The sequence below is a fragment of the Rhinopithecus roxellana genome, chromosome 8, assembly GCF_007565055.1.
Source record: "Rhinopithecus roxellana isolate Shanxi Qingling chromosome 8, ASM756505v1, whole genome shotgun sequence".
In the NCBI taxonomy this organism is placed as follows: Eukaryota; Metazoa; Chordata; class Mammalia; order Primates; family Cercopithecidae; genus Rhinopithecus; species Rhinopithecus roxellana.
Genome location: NC_044556.1, coordinates 10747221 through 10763765, shown reverse-complemented (window position 1 = coordinate 10763765; position 16545 = coordinate 10747221). Strand labels below are relative to the sequence as shown.

At 52.0% G+C, this 16545-nt stretch overlaps 1 protein-coding gene across 1 annotated transcript in view; it reads left to right on the top strand.

Annotated features, from left to right (window-relative positions):
- SHC2 (SHC adaptor protein 2) overlaps positions 1-535 on the top strand; it is a 73881-nt gene extending 73346 nt beyond the window's left edge. Inside the window, exon 5 of the mRNA XM_030936726.1 lies at positions 490-535. Within this exon, the coding sequence (XP_030792586.1) occupies positions 490-535 (46 nt within the window). The remainder of the gene's footprint in view (positions 1-489) is intronic.
- The last annotated feature ends 16010 nt before the right edge of the window (positions 536-16545 follow it).

Genomic DNA, 16545 nt, shown 5'->3' with positions numbered 1-16545 from the left:
TCAGGAGGCTGAGGCAGGAAAATTGCTTGAACTCAGGAGGTGGAGGTTGTATTGAACTGAGATCACGCCACTGCACTCCAGCCTGGGTGACTGAGCGAGACTCCATCTCAAAAAGAAAAGAGGAGAGAAGAGAATTGAAGAAACGAGAATTGAAGAGAAGAGAATTGAAGAGATGAGAATTAAGAGAAGAGAAAGAGGAGAGGAGAGGAGAGGAGAGAGGAGAAGAGAGAAGAGAGGAGAAGAGAGAGGAGAGAAGAGAGAAGAAGAGGAGAGGAGAGGAGGAGAAGAGAAGAGAAGATGCAGTCAGATGTTATTTAGTTTGATAGCTGAGTTTTTATTGTTGTTTGGGGAGTTTTTGGGTCCTCCCTTAAAGTTTGCTCCTGGGGAAGATCCCTCTACCACCTCACCCTAGCCCTGCCCTGGGGAAGAGCATTCTGGCACCCAAAAGATCTCTGTGACCCCTGTCATGAACTGCCCCTCTCCTCCCAGGTGCATCTTCTACTCCATCGCCGCTGTTTCCTTTGCCTATTTTTAAAACTGATGTTTTGAATCTGACATCTTCCACTCAGCACAGGTGCATTGGAGACTCATCCAAGCTGGTGCGTGTCTCCATAGTCCACCCCTTTTTATTGCTGAGTCGTATTCCAGTGCCTGGGTGGACCGCAGTCTGTTTACCGAGCCACCAGCGGATGGGTATTTGGGTTTGTATCCTGTGTTTGGCTGTCACAAAGAAAGCTGCTACGAACATCCTCACACGTGTTTCCGGGTGGACATATGCTTCTGTTTCTCTCGGGGAAACACCTAGCAGTGGGTGCCTGGGTCGTATGGTAGGTGTCTGTTTAACTTTTTAAGGAACTGCCAAACCATTTCCCAGAGTGGCTGTACCATTTTGCATTCCCACCAGCAGTGGAGGAGCGCACCCGTGAGCACGTATTTTTGGCATTTTCTTTTCTTTTCTTTTTTTTTTTTTTTTTTGAGACGGAGTCTTGCTCTGTCGCCCAGGCTGGAGTGCAATGGCATGATCTCGGCTCACTGCAAGCTCCACCTCCCGGGTTCACACCATTCTCCTACCTCAGCCTCCTGAGTAGCTGGGATTACAGGCGCCCGCCACCTCGCCCGGCTAGTTTTTTGTATTTTTTAGTAGAGACGGGGTTTCACCGTGTTAGCCAGGATGGTCTCGATCTCCTGACTTCATGATCCGCCTGCCTCAGCCTCCCAAAGTGCTGGGATTACAGGCATGAGCCACTGTGCCCAACCAAATTCTTCTAAGCACTGGTGATTAGAACAGACCTGGCCCTTACGGGTTCACAGTCCAGTGAGGGAAGAAGGACGCAGAGCATCGTGTTGACAGCACTGGGGTTTTACAGCATCAGAGCCATGATGGGAGAGTCACAGGCACGGTTGGGCCCAGAGGGAGCACCTGACTCAGGCTGGGGCATCAGGGAGGCTTCCTGGAGGAAGTGATGCCCGAACAAAGACCTGAAAGATAAGAAAGGGGTAGCGATGAGGTCAGCAGTTCGAGACCAGCCTCACCAACAAGGTGAAACCCCGTCTCTACTAAAAATACAAAAATTAGCTGGGTGTGGTGGCAGGCATCTGTAATCTCAGCTACTCAGGAGGCTGAGGAGGGAGGATCACTTGAACCCAGGAGGCAGAGGTTGTAGTGAACCGAGATCACACCACTGCACTCCAGCCTGGGTGACAGAGCAAGACTCCGTCAGAAGAGGGCAAAGGAGGGGAGGGGAGGGGAGAAAAAGGGAGGGGAGGGGCTCCAGGCAGTAAGTATAGCTTGTGCAAAGGCCCTGAGGTGCTTTGAGGGCCTGACATCTGCCCCGCAGGGCTTCAAGTTACCCTGGTAGGTGGAAGAACATGGATGTCCACATTGACTTTCTAACTTACCTGGTGAGGCCCGGAGCCCTCCTCTAACCCCAGGGCTTGATTACATTTTTGCAGCCCGGGGGCAATTGCCCATCTCGTCTCCCCTGAGGTTTGCTGGGGGCTTGACCCTGCAGCCATCAGGACACCCTCCCTCAACCTTCATCCTCATCCTTGATGCTGGGGTGGGGGTAGGGGAGACAGGTCCGGGAGGTCTCACTCCAGCCAGCCACACTCCCTGGGCCTTGGCAGCTGGCTCATCTGAGGCTGAAAACTTTGCTCTTTGAAAAAGGCTTCGCTCTGTGGAAATCTGACATCTTTGTGGATCAATTGTCCCTTTCGTCTGCTTCCCAGGCTTGAAATTGTTCTTTTCCTCCCCCAGCCCCCTCCATTATGTATAATCTATCAGCCAATCCGACACCTCTGCCTGCAGAGTCTATCCCACATCTACCCACTTCTCCCTGCTCCTCTGTCTCCATCTTGGTCCAGCCCCATCACTGCCCTCCCAGAGCAGGTGAGGCACCTCCACCCTGGCCACAGCCACCCCCATCCCCACAGTCCTCTCTGAAGCAGCCAGAGGGTGCAGGTGAGCACCTGAATTGGGTCCCATCTCTCCTCTGCCTACAGCCCTCCATGGCTCCCATCTTCCTCTGGGTCAAAGCCCAAGTCCTCACTGAAGCCCACAAGGCCCTGCATGACCTGCCCTATCCCCTCCCTGCCCTCCTTTCCTCCCTGTCTCTCCCTTGCTCCCTCTGCTGCAGCCACACGGGCCTCCTGGCTTTTCCTCCAATACACCAAGTGCAGTCCTACCTCAGGGCCTTTACACGGGCTGAAATGCTCTTCCCCCAGCTGCAATAACTTCATTTACTTTTTTTCCTTTTAAAACATGTTGACCAGGTGTGGTGGCTCACACCTGTAATCCCAGCACTTTGGGAGGCCGAGGTAGGTGGATCACTTGAGGCCAGGAGTTCGAGACCAGCCTGGCCAACATGGCAAAACCCCCGTCTCTACTAAAAACACAAAAAAATTAGCCGCGTATGGTGGCATGGGCCTGTAATCCCAGCTACTTAGGAGGCTGAGGCAGGAGAATCGCTTGAACTCAGGAGACAGGGTTGCAGCGAGCTGAGTTTATGCCATTGCGCTGCAGCCTGGGCAAGAGAGCGAGACTCCATCTCAAAAAAAAAGAAAAGAAAAGAAAGAGAAGAAAACATTATGTCAAGGATGTGTTTCAAGAAGGCAGTGACTCCAGCACCATGCCTGGCACACAGTAGTTGCTCAATAAAGATTCCTTCTACAATGGAAGGGATTAGTCATGAACCCTCAGGAAAAAAAAAAAAAAAAAAAAAGCTTTATATTCCCAAGAACTGCCTGGAAGCATTTGGCTGTGGACGCCAATAGAGATATTAGGGGGAGAAAAAAAAAAGGGTCCAAATTTTGGTTGCCTCCTCCTGCCTTTAATTATTTTGTCGACAAGGCTCACAATTCAGTAAGTCAAGGTGGCATTTGAGAGGGACGGTTCCCTTTAGCGTAGCTGACAGCTAATTTGTGGGAAGTTTAATTACAGGCGGCGTTAATTAACTGGCAGAGTGCTGGGCAAGGAAGGCAGCCATCTGTTCCTAAAAACGTCCTCCCCTCCTGGGCCTGGCTGGGAGGCTGTGAGGGGTGGGCTAGGAAGAAGACAGGGTGTGGGGAGGAGGCGGGGACAGAGGAGGCGGGAGGAGGGAGGACCTGGTGATGAGTCATGGCCTTCCTCACACTGTCAGGGCTGAGATCTTTGGCAGTCAGCCTCCTCCACTGACCTCTGGGAGTGCCAGTAACAGTTTCTGGGAATCTGCCTCTCATTGGTTGTATCATGAGGAGCAGAGGGTATGGGACACAGGAGGTGAAGAGCCCACTATTCTTAGCCCACATTAGAGAGGGTTGGCACCTACCAAAGGAGGTTGGGATAAGGAACTGGGACAGAGCCAGGGGTGAAGGACATGCTGAGCAGTCTTGGCCTAAGAGGGACAGATCACTCTGTCCCTGTTCCACAATGAACTCCTTCATTCTGACCATTCTTTTTTTTTTTTTTTTTTGAGACGGAGTCTCGCTCAGTGGCCCAGGCTGGAGTGCAGTGGCACGATCTCGGCTCACTGCAAACTCCGCCTCCCGAGTTCATGCCATTCTCTTGCCTCAGCCTCCCAAGTAGCTGGGACTACAGGTGCCCGCTACCACGCCCGGCTAATTTTTTGCATTTTTAGTAGAAACAGGGTTTCACCGTGTTAGCCAGGATGGTCTCAATCTCCTGACCTCGTGATCCGCCCGTCTCGGCCTCCCAAAGTGCTGGGATTACAGGCGTGAGCCACCGTGCCCGGCCCACTCTGACCATTCTTCATGGGGGTGGTACAGAAACAGCAACAGCCTCTGGAGGTGGGCTTTTTTTTTTTTTCCTTTTATAGAGACGGAGTCTCGCTCTGTCACCCACGCTGGAGTGCAATGGTGCAATCATAGCTCACTACAGCCTCAAACCCCTGGGCTCAAGCAATCCTCCAGCCTCAGCCTCCCAAGTAGCTGGGACTACAGGTGCACGTCACCACACCCAGCTAATTGTTAAATTCTTTGTAGATATAGGGATCTCTCTGTGTTGCCCAGGCTGGTCTCAAACTCCTGGATTCAAGTGTTTCTCCCACCTCCGCCTCCCAAAACCGAGATGATGAAGCTGAGTTTGGGATTACAGGCACGAGCCCCTGCCTTGCAGAGATGGACTTTAGAATTTTAATATTAGCTTCGTCCCTGCTGTTTGCCCTGGGGCAAGTCACTTAACCCCTCTGGGTTCAGTTTCCTCATGTGGAAAAGGGGGTTGATTAGAGCAGAAGCTGTTGACATTTGTCTTTTTTTTTCTTTTCGTTTGTTTTTTGAGACAGAACTTCACTTTGTTGCCCAGGCTGGAGTGCAGTGGCGCAATCTCGGCTCGCTGCAACCTCCGCCTCCTGGGTTCATGCAATTCTCATGTCTCGGCCTCCCAAGTAACTGGGATTACAGGCACCTGCTGCCACGCCCTGCTGTTTTTTTGTATTTTAGTAGAAACGGGGTTTCACCATGTTGCCCAGGCTGATCTTGAACTCCTGAGTTCAGGAAGTCTGTCCATGTCAGCCTCCCAAAGTGCTAGGATTACAGGGGTGAGCCACCATGCCCGGCCTATCATTTGTCTTTCTAGAATAATTGAACCCAAGTATTTTCAGGCTACTGAAGAAATCTCTGTTATTAGGAGAACTGTGTATGTGTATTGAAAGGAGCAAAGTATTCGATAAGGTTGAGAATTCCTGTGCCTTCTGCAACCCTGGGCCCTCAGATATCCTGTTCCTTCCACCTGGAACACCCTTCCCACCCCTGCTCAATTGCTTTGGTTTTACTTACCAGTCTTGACGTGGAAGCTTCCTTCCTGGGAAGCCTTCCTGGATCCTCCAGGTTGAGGCAAGTGCCTCTCTGGGTGCCTGCGGGACCTGTGTGTCCTCCATCACAGCACTAATCACCCTGCCCCTGCCTGGTCACACTTCCCCACTGGACTGGAAGCCCCAAGCAGGCAGGGACTGGGTGCCCAGCAAAGACCTGAAGAATTAGGTAGTCAGTGCTTGTGTGGACAAATAGCGAGAGCTACGACCCGTACATTGCAAAGCAGAGGCCAATGGAATTCAAAGTCAGAGCCATTTAAAAATGGGCCAGGCCAGGTGAGTGGCTCACACCTGTAATTCCAGCACTTTGGGAGGCCGAGGCGGGAGGAACACTTGAGGTCAAGAGTTCAAGACCAGCCTGGCCAAGATGGTGAAACCCTGTCTCTACTAAAACCGCAAACATTAACGAGGCACAGTGACAGGCACCTGTAATCTCAGCTACTTGGGAGGCTGAGGCAGGAGAATCGCTTGAATCCAGGAGGGGGAGGTTGCAGTGAGCTGACACTGTGGTGCTGCACTCCAGCCTGAGTGACATGGCGAGACTCCAGCTCAAAAAAAAAGAAAGAAGGAAGAAAAGGAAAGAAGGAAGGAAGGAAGGAAGGAAGGAAGGAAGGAAGGGAGAGAGAGAGAGAGAGAGAGAGAGAGAGAGGGAAAGAAAGAAAGAAAGAAAGAAAGAAAGAAGAAAGAAAGAAAGAAAGAAAGAAAAGAAAGAAAAGAAAAGAAAAGAAAAGAAAAGAAAAGAAAAGAAAAGAAAAGAAAAGAAAAGAAAAGAAAAGAAAAGAAGAAAGAAAGAAAGAAAAATGGGCCAGGTGCAGTGGCTCACACCTATAATCCCAGCACTTTTGGAGGCTGAGGTGGGAGGATCACTTGAGGCCAGGAGTTCGAGACCAGCGTGACCAACATGGCGAAACCCCATCTCTACGAAAAATAAAAAATAAATAAATAAACAAATAAGCCGGGCATGGTGGCGGGCACGGTGGCGGGCACCTGTAATCTCAGCTACTCGGGAGATTGTGGTGGGAGGATTGCTTGAACCCGGGAGGCAGAGGTTGCTGTGAGCCAAGATCACGCCACTGCACTCCAGCCTGGGTGACAGAGTGAGACCATGTCTCAAAAATAAATAAATAAATAAATAAATAAATAAATAAATAAATAAATAAAATACATTTTAAAAACAGAGAAGAATGACTCACGTGCAGGAACGAGCTCCCCGTCGCCACAGGCATGCAAGCACATAGTCAGGGGTTCTATCCTGAAGGTGGCCTCCTCAGCTCACACTGGGATTCCTTTCCACACTCTTTGCCCCCATTTCCTCCCTGAAGCCTTGGCAAAGGGCAAGAGGGAACTGCACTGGGTTTTGTGTGGGGGAGGGAGGTGCTTGGGCCTCCATGCTGCTGTAGCCCTGTATTTCTCCACATTTGTCTCCCCTCCAGCAGGGACCCTGGGCCGGAGCCCCGCTCAGACCCCGGAGCACAGGCCAGGCACTGAGGGCGTTAACAGCCCTTGTTGACTGTGAGTTGAAGAGCAGGTGGGTTTTCACCAAAGCAGAGACTGATTTCCGAGTGGGTCTGACGAGCCCTGCACCTTTCGGGGTACGTGGCCCTGGGCAAGTCATGGCTCTTCTGTGGCACAAGTGATCCTCCTGCCTCAGCCTCTTGAGTAGCTGTGACCACAGGTGCACACCACCATACCTGGCTTTTTTTTGTTGTTGTTTTGTTTTGGTTTGGTCTTTTTTTTTTTTTTGTAGAGATGGGGTTTCACTATGTTGCCCAGGCTGGTCTCGAACTCCTGGACTCAAGCAATCCTCCTGCCTCAGCATTTACAGGCTTGTTAAGGGGGAATTCAGGAGAATGTGGGGGTTCCTGGCGAGCGTTTCATTCAGTCATTCATTCATTTGCTAAATAACCACTGAGCACCTACTGGGTGACATCTATATTCTGGGCATGCTAGGGACAAAGTCTCCAACATTGTGATGCTCACAGTCTATTGGGGGAAACAGATAATTTTAAAAAGCAAAGCATTATGTCAGAGAGTTGTAAATCCAGTGAGGAAAACTTCAGCAAGGCAGAGAAGTGAGGTTCCTCAGGATGGGGTAGTTGCAGCTTAAACGGGTTGCCAGGGGTGGCCTCAATGAGGCACTGATATTTGATCTGAGAATCAAAGGAAGTGAGAGAGGAAGCCGTGTGGAAACAGCATCCTAGGCAGAGGCACAGCCTGTGCAAAGGCCCTGAGGCAGGACCACGCCTGGCGTGTCGGAGGAACATCGAGAAGGCCTGTGTGGCTGGAGCAGAGTGAGGGGAAGAGGGGGAAGAAGAGAGGGTGGGGAAGGGATGGGACAGGACTTGCAAGGCATTGTGGCCATTGCTTGAACCCGGGAGGCAGAGGTTGCTGTGAGCCAAGATCACGCCACTGCACTCCAGCCTGGGTGACAGAGTGAGACCATGTCTCAAAAATAAATAAATAAATAAATAAAATACATTTTAAAAACAGAGAAGAATGACTCACGTGCAGGAATGAGCTCATGTGCAGGAATGAGGGCCATGGGGAGGATGTGGGCTTTGACCCAAGGAAGGTGGGAGCCATGGAAGGTTATAGGCAGAGGAGGGATGGTGCCTGAGTCAGGTGCTCACGGGTGCCCTCTGGCTTTTGTGGAGGGAACAGTCTGTGGTGGGTTGAGGGTGGGATCTGGGAGACCAGGGCGGTGGAGACTGTGCTGGTCCCTATGAGTGGTGACAGTGCTGGAGGCAGGAGTACAGGGATAAGTGGATGGGTTCAGGATTGGTTTTCAGAGCAGAGCCCAGAGGGCCTGCTGAGGGAGGGGTCCGGAGAAAGGGAGAGGGAAGCTGAGCTGGAATCCCAAGTTTCTGGCCTGAGGCCCTGAAAAGATGGAGCTGCTGGCTGGGCGCAGTGGCTCAGGCCTGTAATCCCAGCACCTTGGATGGCTGAGGCAGGCGGATTATTTGAGGTCAGGAGGTCAAGACCAGCCTGGCCAACATGGTGAAACCCCGTCTCTACTAAAAACACGAAAGATTAGCTGGGCAAGGTGGTGGGTGCCTATAATCCCAGATACTCTGGAGGCTGAGGCAGGAGAATTGCTTGAACGCGAGAGGCAGAGGTTGCAGTGAGCCGAGATTGCGCCACTGCACTCTAGCCTGGGTGACAGAGCAAGACTATCTTAAAAAAGAAAAAAAAAAAAAAAGATGGAACTGCTGTTCTTGAACATTTCAAGCCAAGTCACTAGGAGAGACCCATGAGAGCTCTGATATCCTCACACAGTTGGGGCAGTCCTGGGGTCAGGGAGTCCTCAGAAATGAGTTCAAATCCTGGCTCTACCACTGCTCTGCTGTGCAACCTTGGCAAGTTGCTTTCTCTCTCTGGGCTCAGTTTTCTCAGCTGTCATTCAGATACACCTCCTTTCTGGCTCCTCCACATCTCAGCCAAGGGCTCTGCCTCCAGAACTGGCCCACTTTCACCCCTCCACACCCACCCATCAGCTCCTGCCTGGATCAAGACCGTCACTTCCTCCCTCTCCACACCTCTCCGCCCGTCACTCTCCGCATCAAAGGAAGCCTTTAAAAGCATTAATCAGCTCCCTGTGGCAAAAGGCTTGAACTGCCACTTCACCAAAGAAGACACACAGATGGTAAAAAAAAAAAAAAAAAAAAAAAAAAAAAAAAAAAAAAAGCACGTGCAAAGATGCTCAATGCCATTAGTCACTGGAGAAATGCAAATCCAAACCACAGTGAGATATCACTTCACACTTGCTAAAACGGCTAAAATTCTTTCAGCTGACAATACCAAGAGCGGGTGAGGATGGCGAGCATCCGAAGCTCTCCTACGCTGCCCATGGGAAGGCAAAACAGTGCAACCCTTTAACTCTTTACGAAGTTAGACGTACGTTCACCAACCCCCGCCCCCAGCAATCCCGCTCCTGGGAACTCGCCCAAGAGACATGGAAACATGCGTCCAGTCCGTGCAAAACCCCGTACCTGGCTGTTTCTAACAGCTCTGTTCCTAATGTCCCCAAACTGGAAGCGATCCAGCAGGTGTGTTTGCATAAACAAACCGGGTCACCTCCACGCAGTGGAGCGCTATTCGGCAGTAACAAGGAAACCGCACCCAAGACACGCAACAATGTCGGTGATTCTCAAATGCATTCTGCAGAGTGAAAAACGCCAGACACAAAAGGCCGCCCACTGTATCCTCCCATTTATAATGATGTTCTGGAAATTGCTCAGGGAACCCCCGGGTGTGTGTTTAACTCCAGGAAAGGGCTAGGGGCAGAGACTAGGGTATGTGTGTGAGTGGGGGTGGAGTGAGGGTTGGTTGGCTGGTTTTCTTTTTTCTTTTTCTTTTTCCTTTTTTTTTTTTTTTTGAGATGGAATCTTGCTCTGTCGCCCAGGCTTGAGAGCAGTGGCGTGATCTCAGCTCACTGCAACTTCCATCTCCTGGATTCAAGAAATTCTCCTGTCTCAGCCTCCCGAGTAGCTGGGACTACAGGTGCATGCCACCACACCCGGCTAATTTTTGTATTTTTAGTAGAGACGGGGTTTCACCATATTGGCCAGGCTGGTCTTGAACTTCTAACCTCAGGTGATTCACCTGCCTTGACCGCCCAGTGTGCGGGGATTACAGGAGTGAGACACCGCGCCCGGCCTGTTTTTTGTTGGTTGAGACAGGGTCTTCCTCTGTTGCCCAGGCTGGAGTGCAATGGTGTAATCGTGGCTCACTGCAGCCTCAACCTCCTGGGCGCAAGTGATCCTCCCACCTCAGCCTCTCAAGTAGCTATGACCACAGGTGCACACCACCACGCCTGGCTTTTTTTTTTTTTTAGTACAGACGGGGTCTCATCATGTTGCCCAGGCTGGTCTCAAACTCCTGGACTCAAAGCGACCCTCCCGCCCCAGCCTCCTATAGTGCTGGGGTTACAGGCGTGAGCCGCCATGCCTGACCAAGACAGGTTTTGTCCACTGGAGCATTCCCAGCAGAGGACAAAGGGACATGAGGAAGCATTTTGGGGAGATGAGACTGTTCTGTATCTTGATTGTGGTGGGGTTCCATGATCATGCATTTGTCAAAACTCGTAAATCTGTAGACTAAATGTTAATGACCACTTCTCCTCTGCTCCCCGGTGTAGTCTCCCCTGGCTACACTGCCCTCTTCGACGTTTCCTGCCGCTGGACCTCCAGACTTGCTGTTCCCTCTCCCTGGAATGCTGTTCCCCACATCTCCCTTCATGTCGTTCTGTGGTTGAATCGTTCCCATCTCTTTTTTTTTTTTTTTTTTTTTGAGTTGGAGTTTCACTCTGTCGCCAGGCTGGAGTGCAGTGGCACGATCTCAGCTCACTGCAACCTCTGCCCATCTCTTGGGTTCAAGCGATTCTTCCTGCCTCAGCTCCCTGAAGAGCTGAGACCACAGGTGCACGCCACCACATCCGGCTAATTTTTTGTATATTTAGTAGAGATGGGGTTTCACCATATTGGCCAGACAAGTCTCGAACTCCTGACCTTGTGATCCACCCACCTCGGCTTCCCAGAGTACTGGGATTAGAGGCATGAGCCACCGCACCCAGCTGAATCGCTCCCATATGTCACCTCCTCAGGGAGGCCCTCCCTGATCACTCCTAACTAAATTCACCAGCCCCCTCCCTAACCTGCTACTCCATCACCCCGTTGCACTAAAACAAACAAACAAACAAAAAACACTGCAATTCATTAGATAATAAACTCCCTGAGAGTGGAGGTCTCTCTTGGTCACAGCAGTGTCCCCAGCACAGCACTAGCAGATAGTAGGTGCTCATTAAATATGGATCGAGAGGCAGGAGTTCGAGACCAGCCTGGGCAACATGACAAAACCCACTACAAAAATTAGCCAGGCATGGCGGTGCACGCCTGTAATCCCAGCTACTTAGGAGGCTGAGGTAGGAGAATTGCTTGAACCCAGGAGGTGGAAGTTGTGGTGAGCCGAGATTGTGCCACTGCACTGCACTCCAGCCTGGGTAACAGAGCAAGACCTTGTCTCATTCTAAAAAAAAAAAAAAATAAAAAAAAATAAAGAGGCGGTCGAGTGAAAGAGCAGAGCACGCGGGGCTCTGTGAACCCGGGTTTAAATCCAGGCTTGGCCCTGGTGTGCTGTGTGGCTTCAGGTAAATCGTATCACCTCTCTGTTCCTCAACTGGAAGGTGGGATTAACACGCCTCTCTTGCAGGAGTGTGGGGAGGTTTAATCCAGCAGGCACCAGCCCTTAGCTCCCTGAGTCCTCCTGTGGGCAAAAGCCCTAAACCTCATTTGCAGATGCCCTGGAACCTACCTAGCCTTGCCCAGCCAGGGTGCAGCCTCAGGGAATGCTTGCTGAATGGCAGAATAGACAAATCAGTGGCAACACAAGCAAATGCCTTTGCTTTGTAATTAAGTTCGCTTGGTAATTAAGTCCTCAAACATCCCAGCCCTCCCTCATCTTAGCCCTAAGGACTTATTTTGCAGTTTTCCAAAATGCTCACAATCAACTGCACCGCCTGTCCCTTTGCACGGACTGTGAACCGGGCATCCCCCGGTGCGCTCTTTCCCCCAACTTCCACTTTTCTTGCCAAGTTCCTACTTGTCCTTCAGGTTCACTTGAAATCTCCTCTCCTCCAGGAAGCCTGCCCTGCACCCCATTCTCTGGGCTCCCTCAGCCCTGGCTGTCCAGGTCCATCTCTCCCCCAAAGCCTGGGGCTCCTTGAGGGCTGGGCAGGGGCCCAAGAACTGTATTTCCCAGCGCAGATGTAGGCACTGAGTGGGGAACCCTTAATACTCAGTGACTGCCTTCATGGGGCCAGGGTTCGAATCCCAGCTCAGTCACTTTGCGGCTTTGTAGTCCTAGTGAGTCTGGTCCCATGTCACAGACTCAGCTTCCCCCCTCTGGAAGATGGGGCATCCACAGGAACCTGGGCCTGGCTGCAGGGGGTCAGTGAAGTTTCCTGCAAAGCGTGGTCATCCGCCCAGCAGGCTGCATTGCTCAGTGGCAGTTCTGAAAGCTCCTGCCATCCCCAAGTGCCCCGCTCCTCTGGGGCTCAGTTTCCCCATTTGGCCACACTCCCCCTTAGACAAACACAGATGGGGCACCACCTGGCTGGGCAGGAGGGGGCCTCGGCAGCTTCTCAGGAAGAACAGCAGCCAAGGTGGGGGCTGGCGGGGCTGGCACGGGCCAGCCTCGTTAAGCTGCCAGTCCTTGGCACCACTCTGCTTTCGTGGAGGCGGCTGGAGAAGGGCCCAGGCCTGGCTGTTGGGGGACTGAGGAAGCTGGGATGAAGCTGAGACCCTTTTGCAGAGGGGGCAGGCCCTGAGTGATGGCAGGAAGTTCTATGTTCACTTATTAAGCATCTACTGGATGCCAAACCAGGCTACTCAGGCAGGGCGTTTGCTGTGCTGTTCTAGCTGCCAGGATCACATTTCCTGTTCATAGCATTATCTACTGCTCATTCTGATCTCAGTCTAGAAAACACCACCTCCAGGAAGCCTTCCAGTTTCTCTAGAATAAGCCAGGTGCCTCCCTTTGGGTTGGCACAGTGCCTGAGTTTTCCCCATCACAGTTTGATCACTCAATATCTACTTTTAGAAATGGGGTCTTGCTCTGTGGCCCACTGCTGGAGTGTAACGGCATGATCAGAGCTCACGGTAGCCTGTAGCTCACTGTAGCTCAGGCAATGCTCCCGCTTCAGCCTTCCGAGTAGCTGTGATCACCCAATATTATAACTGGGCTGTGGGCGGGTCACTTAGGCCATCAACAAATGCAGACAGAGCACTTTGTAGGTGGCAGACACTATGCTTATCACTGTTCACACTCAGCGAACCCCGTGGTGCAGGTGCTGATGCTACCTCTTTTTTACAGAAGGGGCAACTGAGGCTCAGAGTGGTTGAATGGTGGAGTGAAGCCACATGGCCTGGAGTCTGGTACACAGAAGGGCCCGGAAAAAGCTGATTTCCATTCCCAGGGACAGTAAGCTCACTCACCACTGAAGGAGGCCTAAGTTGGAGGTGTGGGGATTCATTCATTCAAAAAATATGTATTGGCCAGTCATTGAAGGCCAGGTTACTCAAGTGTGTCAGAGTGACAGGTGGTGCTGGACACTTCCAACATCTACTCTCTCATCCTCCATAGTAATAGAAGTCCTGGTTTTCAGCTGAAGAGTTGGTCATTCAGAATAAAGACTATGTTTCCCAGCAAGCTTTCTGCCAGGCATGGCCACATGACTCATTCTGGCCAATGCAGTATGAGCAGAAGTGGTGCCTGGGATTTCCAAGTAGTGTCCTTAAAGGGGCAGAGTCAGCTCTTCCTCACTCTTTCCTCCTTATTGCCTGGGAGGCAGATGTGATGGCTGGAGCGCACGCAGCTGCCTTGTCCCATGAGGAGGAGGCCACTTACTGAGGATATGGTGGATGGAAGGACTCTGGGTTGCAGACACCACAGCATCTCCATGCCATCGCAGGACTGACTACTCACATTTCACATTCAGGAGCAAATCAGCCCCATATGCCTACACCGCTGCAGTTGGGTCTTGCATACCACAGCCAGCCCGAGCCTGACCACTACATTTGTCCCTCTCTCCTTCTGTTTTTCCACCCTCGCCTCCCCTCATGCCTGCTGGACTGAAAAGCCTGCTTCCGCTTGGTAGCACTGGCCTGCAAGGGCTGTCCACAGTGGCCAAGGCAGCGGCCTCTGGATAGTGCAGCCTCTGTTTGCGGCAGTAGACAGAGCAGGGGCAGGAGTGCCACAAGGGCCAGGCACGGTGGCTCACAAATGTAACCCCAGCACTTTAGGAGGCTGAGACGGGCAGATCACTTGAGGTCAGGAGTTTGAGACAAGCTTGGACAACATAGCAAAACCCCGTCTCTATTAAGATACAAAAATTAAGGCCGGACGCGGTGGCTCAAGCCTGTAATCCCAGCACTTTGGGAGGCCGAGGCGGGCGGATCACGAGGTCAGGAGATCAAGACCATCCTGGCTAACACGGTGAAACCCCGTCTCTACTAAAAATACAAAAAAAAATTAGCCGGGCGTGGCGGCGGGCGCCTGTAGTCCCAGCTACTCGGGAGGCTGAGGCAGGAGAATAGCGTGAACCTGGGAGGCGGAGCTTGCAGTGAGCTGAGATCGCGCTGCTGCACTTCAGCCTGGGTGACAGACCGAGACTCCATCTCAAAAAAAAAAAAAAAAAAAAAAAGATTCAAAAATTAGCTGGGGAAGGCAGCATGTGCTCATGGCCTCAACTGATCTGCCCGCCTCAGGCTCCCACAGTGCTAGGATTATGGACATGAGCCACCGTGCCCGGCCTCGTCTCCTTTTCTTAGAAGGAAAAGATCTGCATAGATCTTATTTCCAAATAAGGTCCATTGACAGGGGATGGTCAGAACCAGGGGTTAGGGGTTCCACATCTCTTCTTGGGGCCACAATTCCACCCACTACATGGTATAAGAGATTTGTGTGGGAGGTGAGCTCAGGAAGCTCTGGGAGAGAAGTGGATGGGGAAGGGAAGGAGACAGTAGCAGGCTCATTGACAAGACAGTACTGGGTTCATTGACTTCTGGGGCTCATTCGACTGGGGATCTCTAGGAGTCACAGTAGAACATACTTCAATTTGTCCCATAAGAGGGAGGAGGGAGTGGGGGCATTTATCTACCACTTCCCATCTGTCACTGGCTGAGGGCTGCTCTGGGAGGTATTAGGCCAACACAGAAAACCTAAAGACTAAGTAGTCAGCCCGGCAAAGTGAAGTTGAGGAGCAAGAATTCTGTTCCAGGCAGAGGGAACGGCATTTGCAAAATTCTAGAGGGGAGCAAAGCAAGATGCCTCTGGGGCATTGCAAATCATCCAGGCTTCAGAGATTGGCAGGGGCCCAACCACAGGGGTGCATGTAGGCCACAGAGAAGAGTGTGGCCTTTACCTGGAGGGCAATGGGGAACCATGGGAGAGTTTAGAGCATGGGAAAGACTATTATACCCATGTTACAAGTCTGGAAGCTGAGGCGCAGAGAGGCTAAGGAATTTAGCTGATGTCATACAGCTTTTTTTTTTTTTTTGAGATGGAGTCTCGCTCTGTCGCCCAGGCTGGAGTGCAGTGGCCTGATCTCAGCTCACTGCAAGCTCCACCTCCTGGGTTTATGCCGTTCTCCTGCCTCAGCCTCCCGATTAGCTGGGACTATAGGCGCCCGCCACCATGCCCGGCTAGTTTTTTTTGTTTGTTTGTTTGTTTGTTTTTCATATTTTTTAGTAGAGACAGGGTTTCACCGTGTTAGCCAGGATGGTCTCGATCTCCTGACCTTGTGATCCGCCCGTCTCGGCCTCCCAAAGTGCTGGGATTACAGGCTTGAGCCACCGCGCCCGGCCATCATACAGCTTACGAATGGCAGAGACAGAAATCCGACTTGAGTGGGCTGCAGACAGATTGAGGTTGTGAAATCTGGGGGATGGGGACTGGGGAGACGGTGAGGCCGATGCCCAGGGCTGAAGCTCAGGCTGGGGGCACAATTGGAGACCTAGCTGGAGAGGCAATGCTATAGGGAAGAGAATGAAGCTGGTGCAAGCCTGGAGGCCAACCTGGCGGTGAGGACTCGGGACCCCTGACCCCCACCAGCCCCACCCTGATCCCGGCACTTCACCCTCCCTCCAAATCAAGTCCAGGTGGGCTCTGAGGATATATGAACTCAGACCTGACAAGGACAAAAGAGCCAGCTACGGAGAGAAAGGGCTTTCCAGGCAGGAGGCCCAGCCCATGCAAAGGCCCTGGGGCAGGATCCTGCCTGGTGTATTGGAGGAACAGCAAGGAGACCCTGTGTGGCTGCAGCAGAATGAGGGATGGTGAGAGGGGGTCAGGAATTTGGGTTTTAAGCACTGACCTCATTGTAGGAGGGCGTGGCTTGAACAAGTCTGGGTCCCTCTTGGAGTCTTAGACAAGGGTAACATTGCACCTTCTACAGTGTGTTGCTAGGAACCTCCAGAAGCTGATGCTGGTAGAGTCTTAGCACGGTGAGGGCTGAATCTGCACCGCTGGGGGCCAGCAGCCCTTTTGTGGCATCCCTGGGCCTCTTTGGGGCCAAAGATGCCCTGAACCTTCAAGAAGTTTTCTCAAAGATTGCCCAGGCACCGGCAAATCACAGACCTAGGAATGATCCATTGGTTACAGGCCCAGGCAGCTGGCAGCTCCCGGGACAGAATGTACCAGGGTGATGTCACAGAAGCTGGGGGCATCTAGAACCCTGGGGATT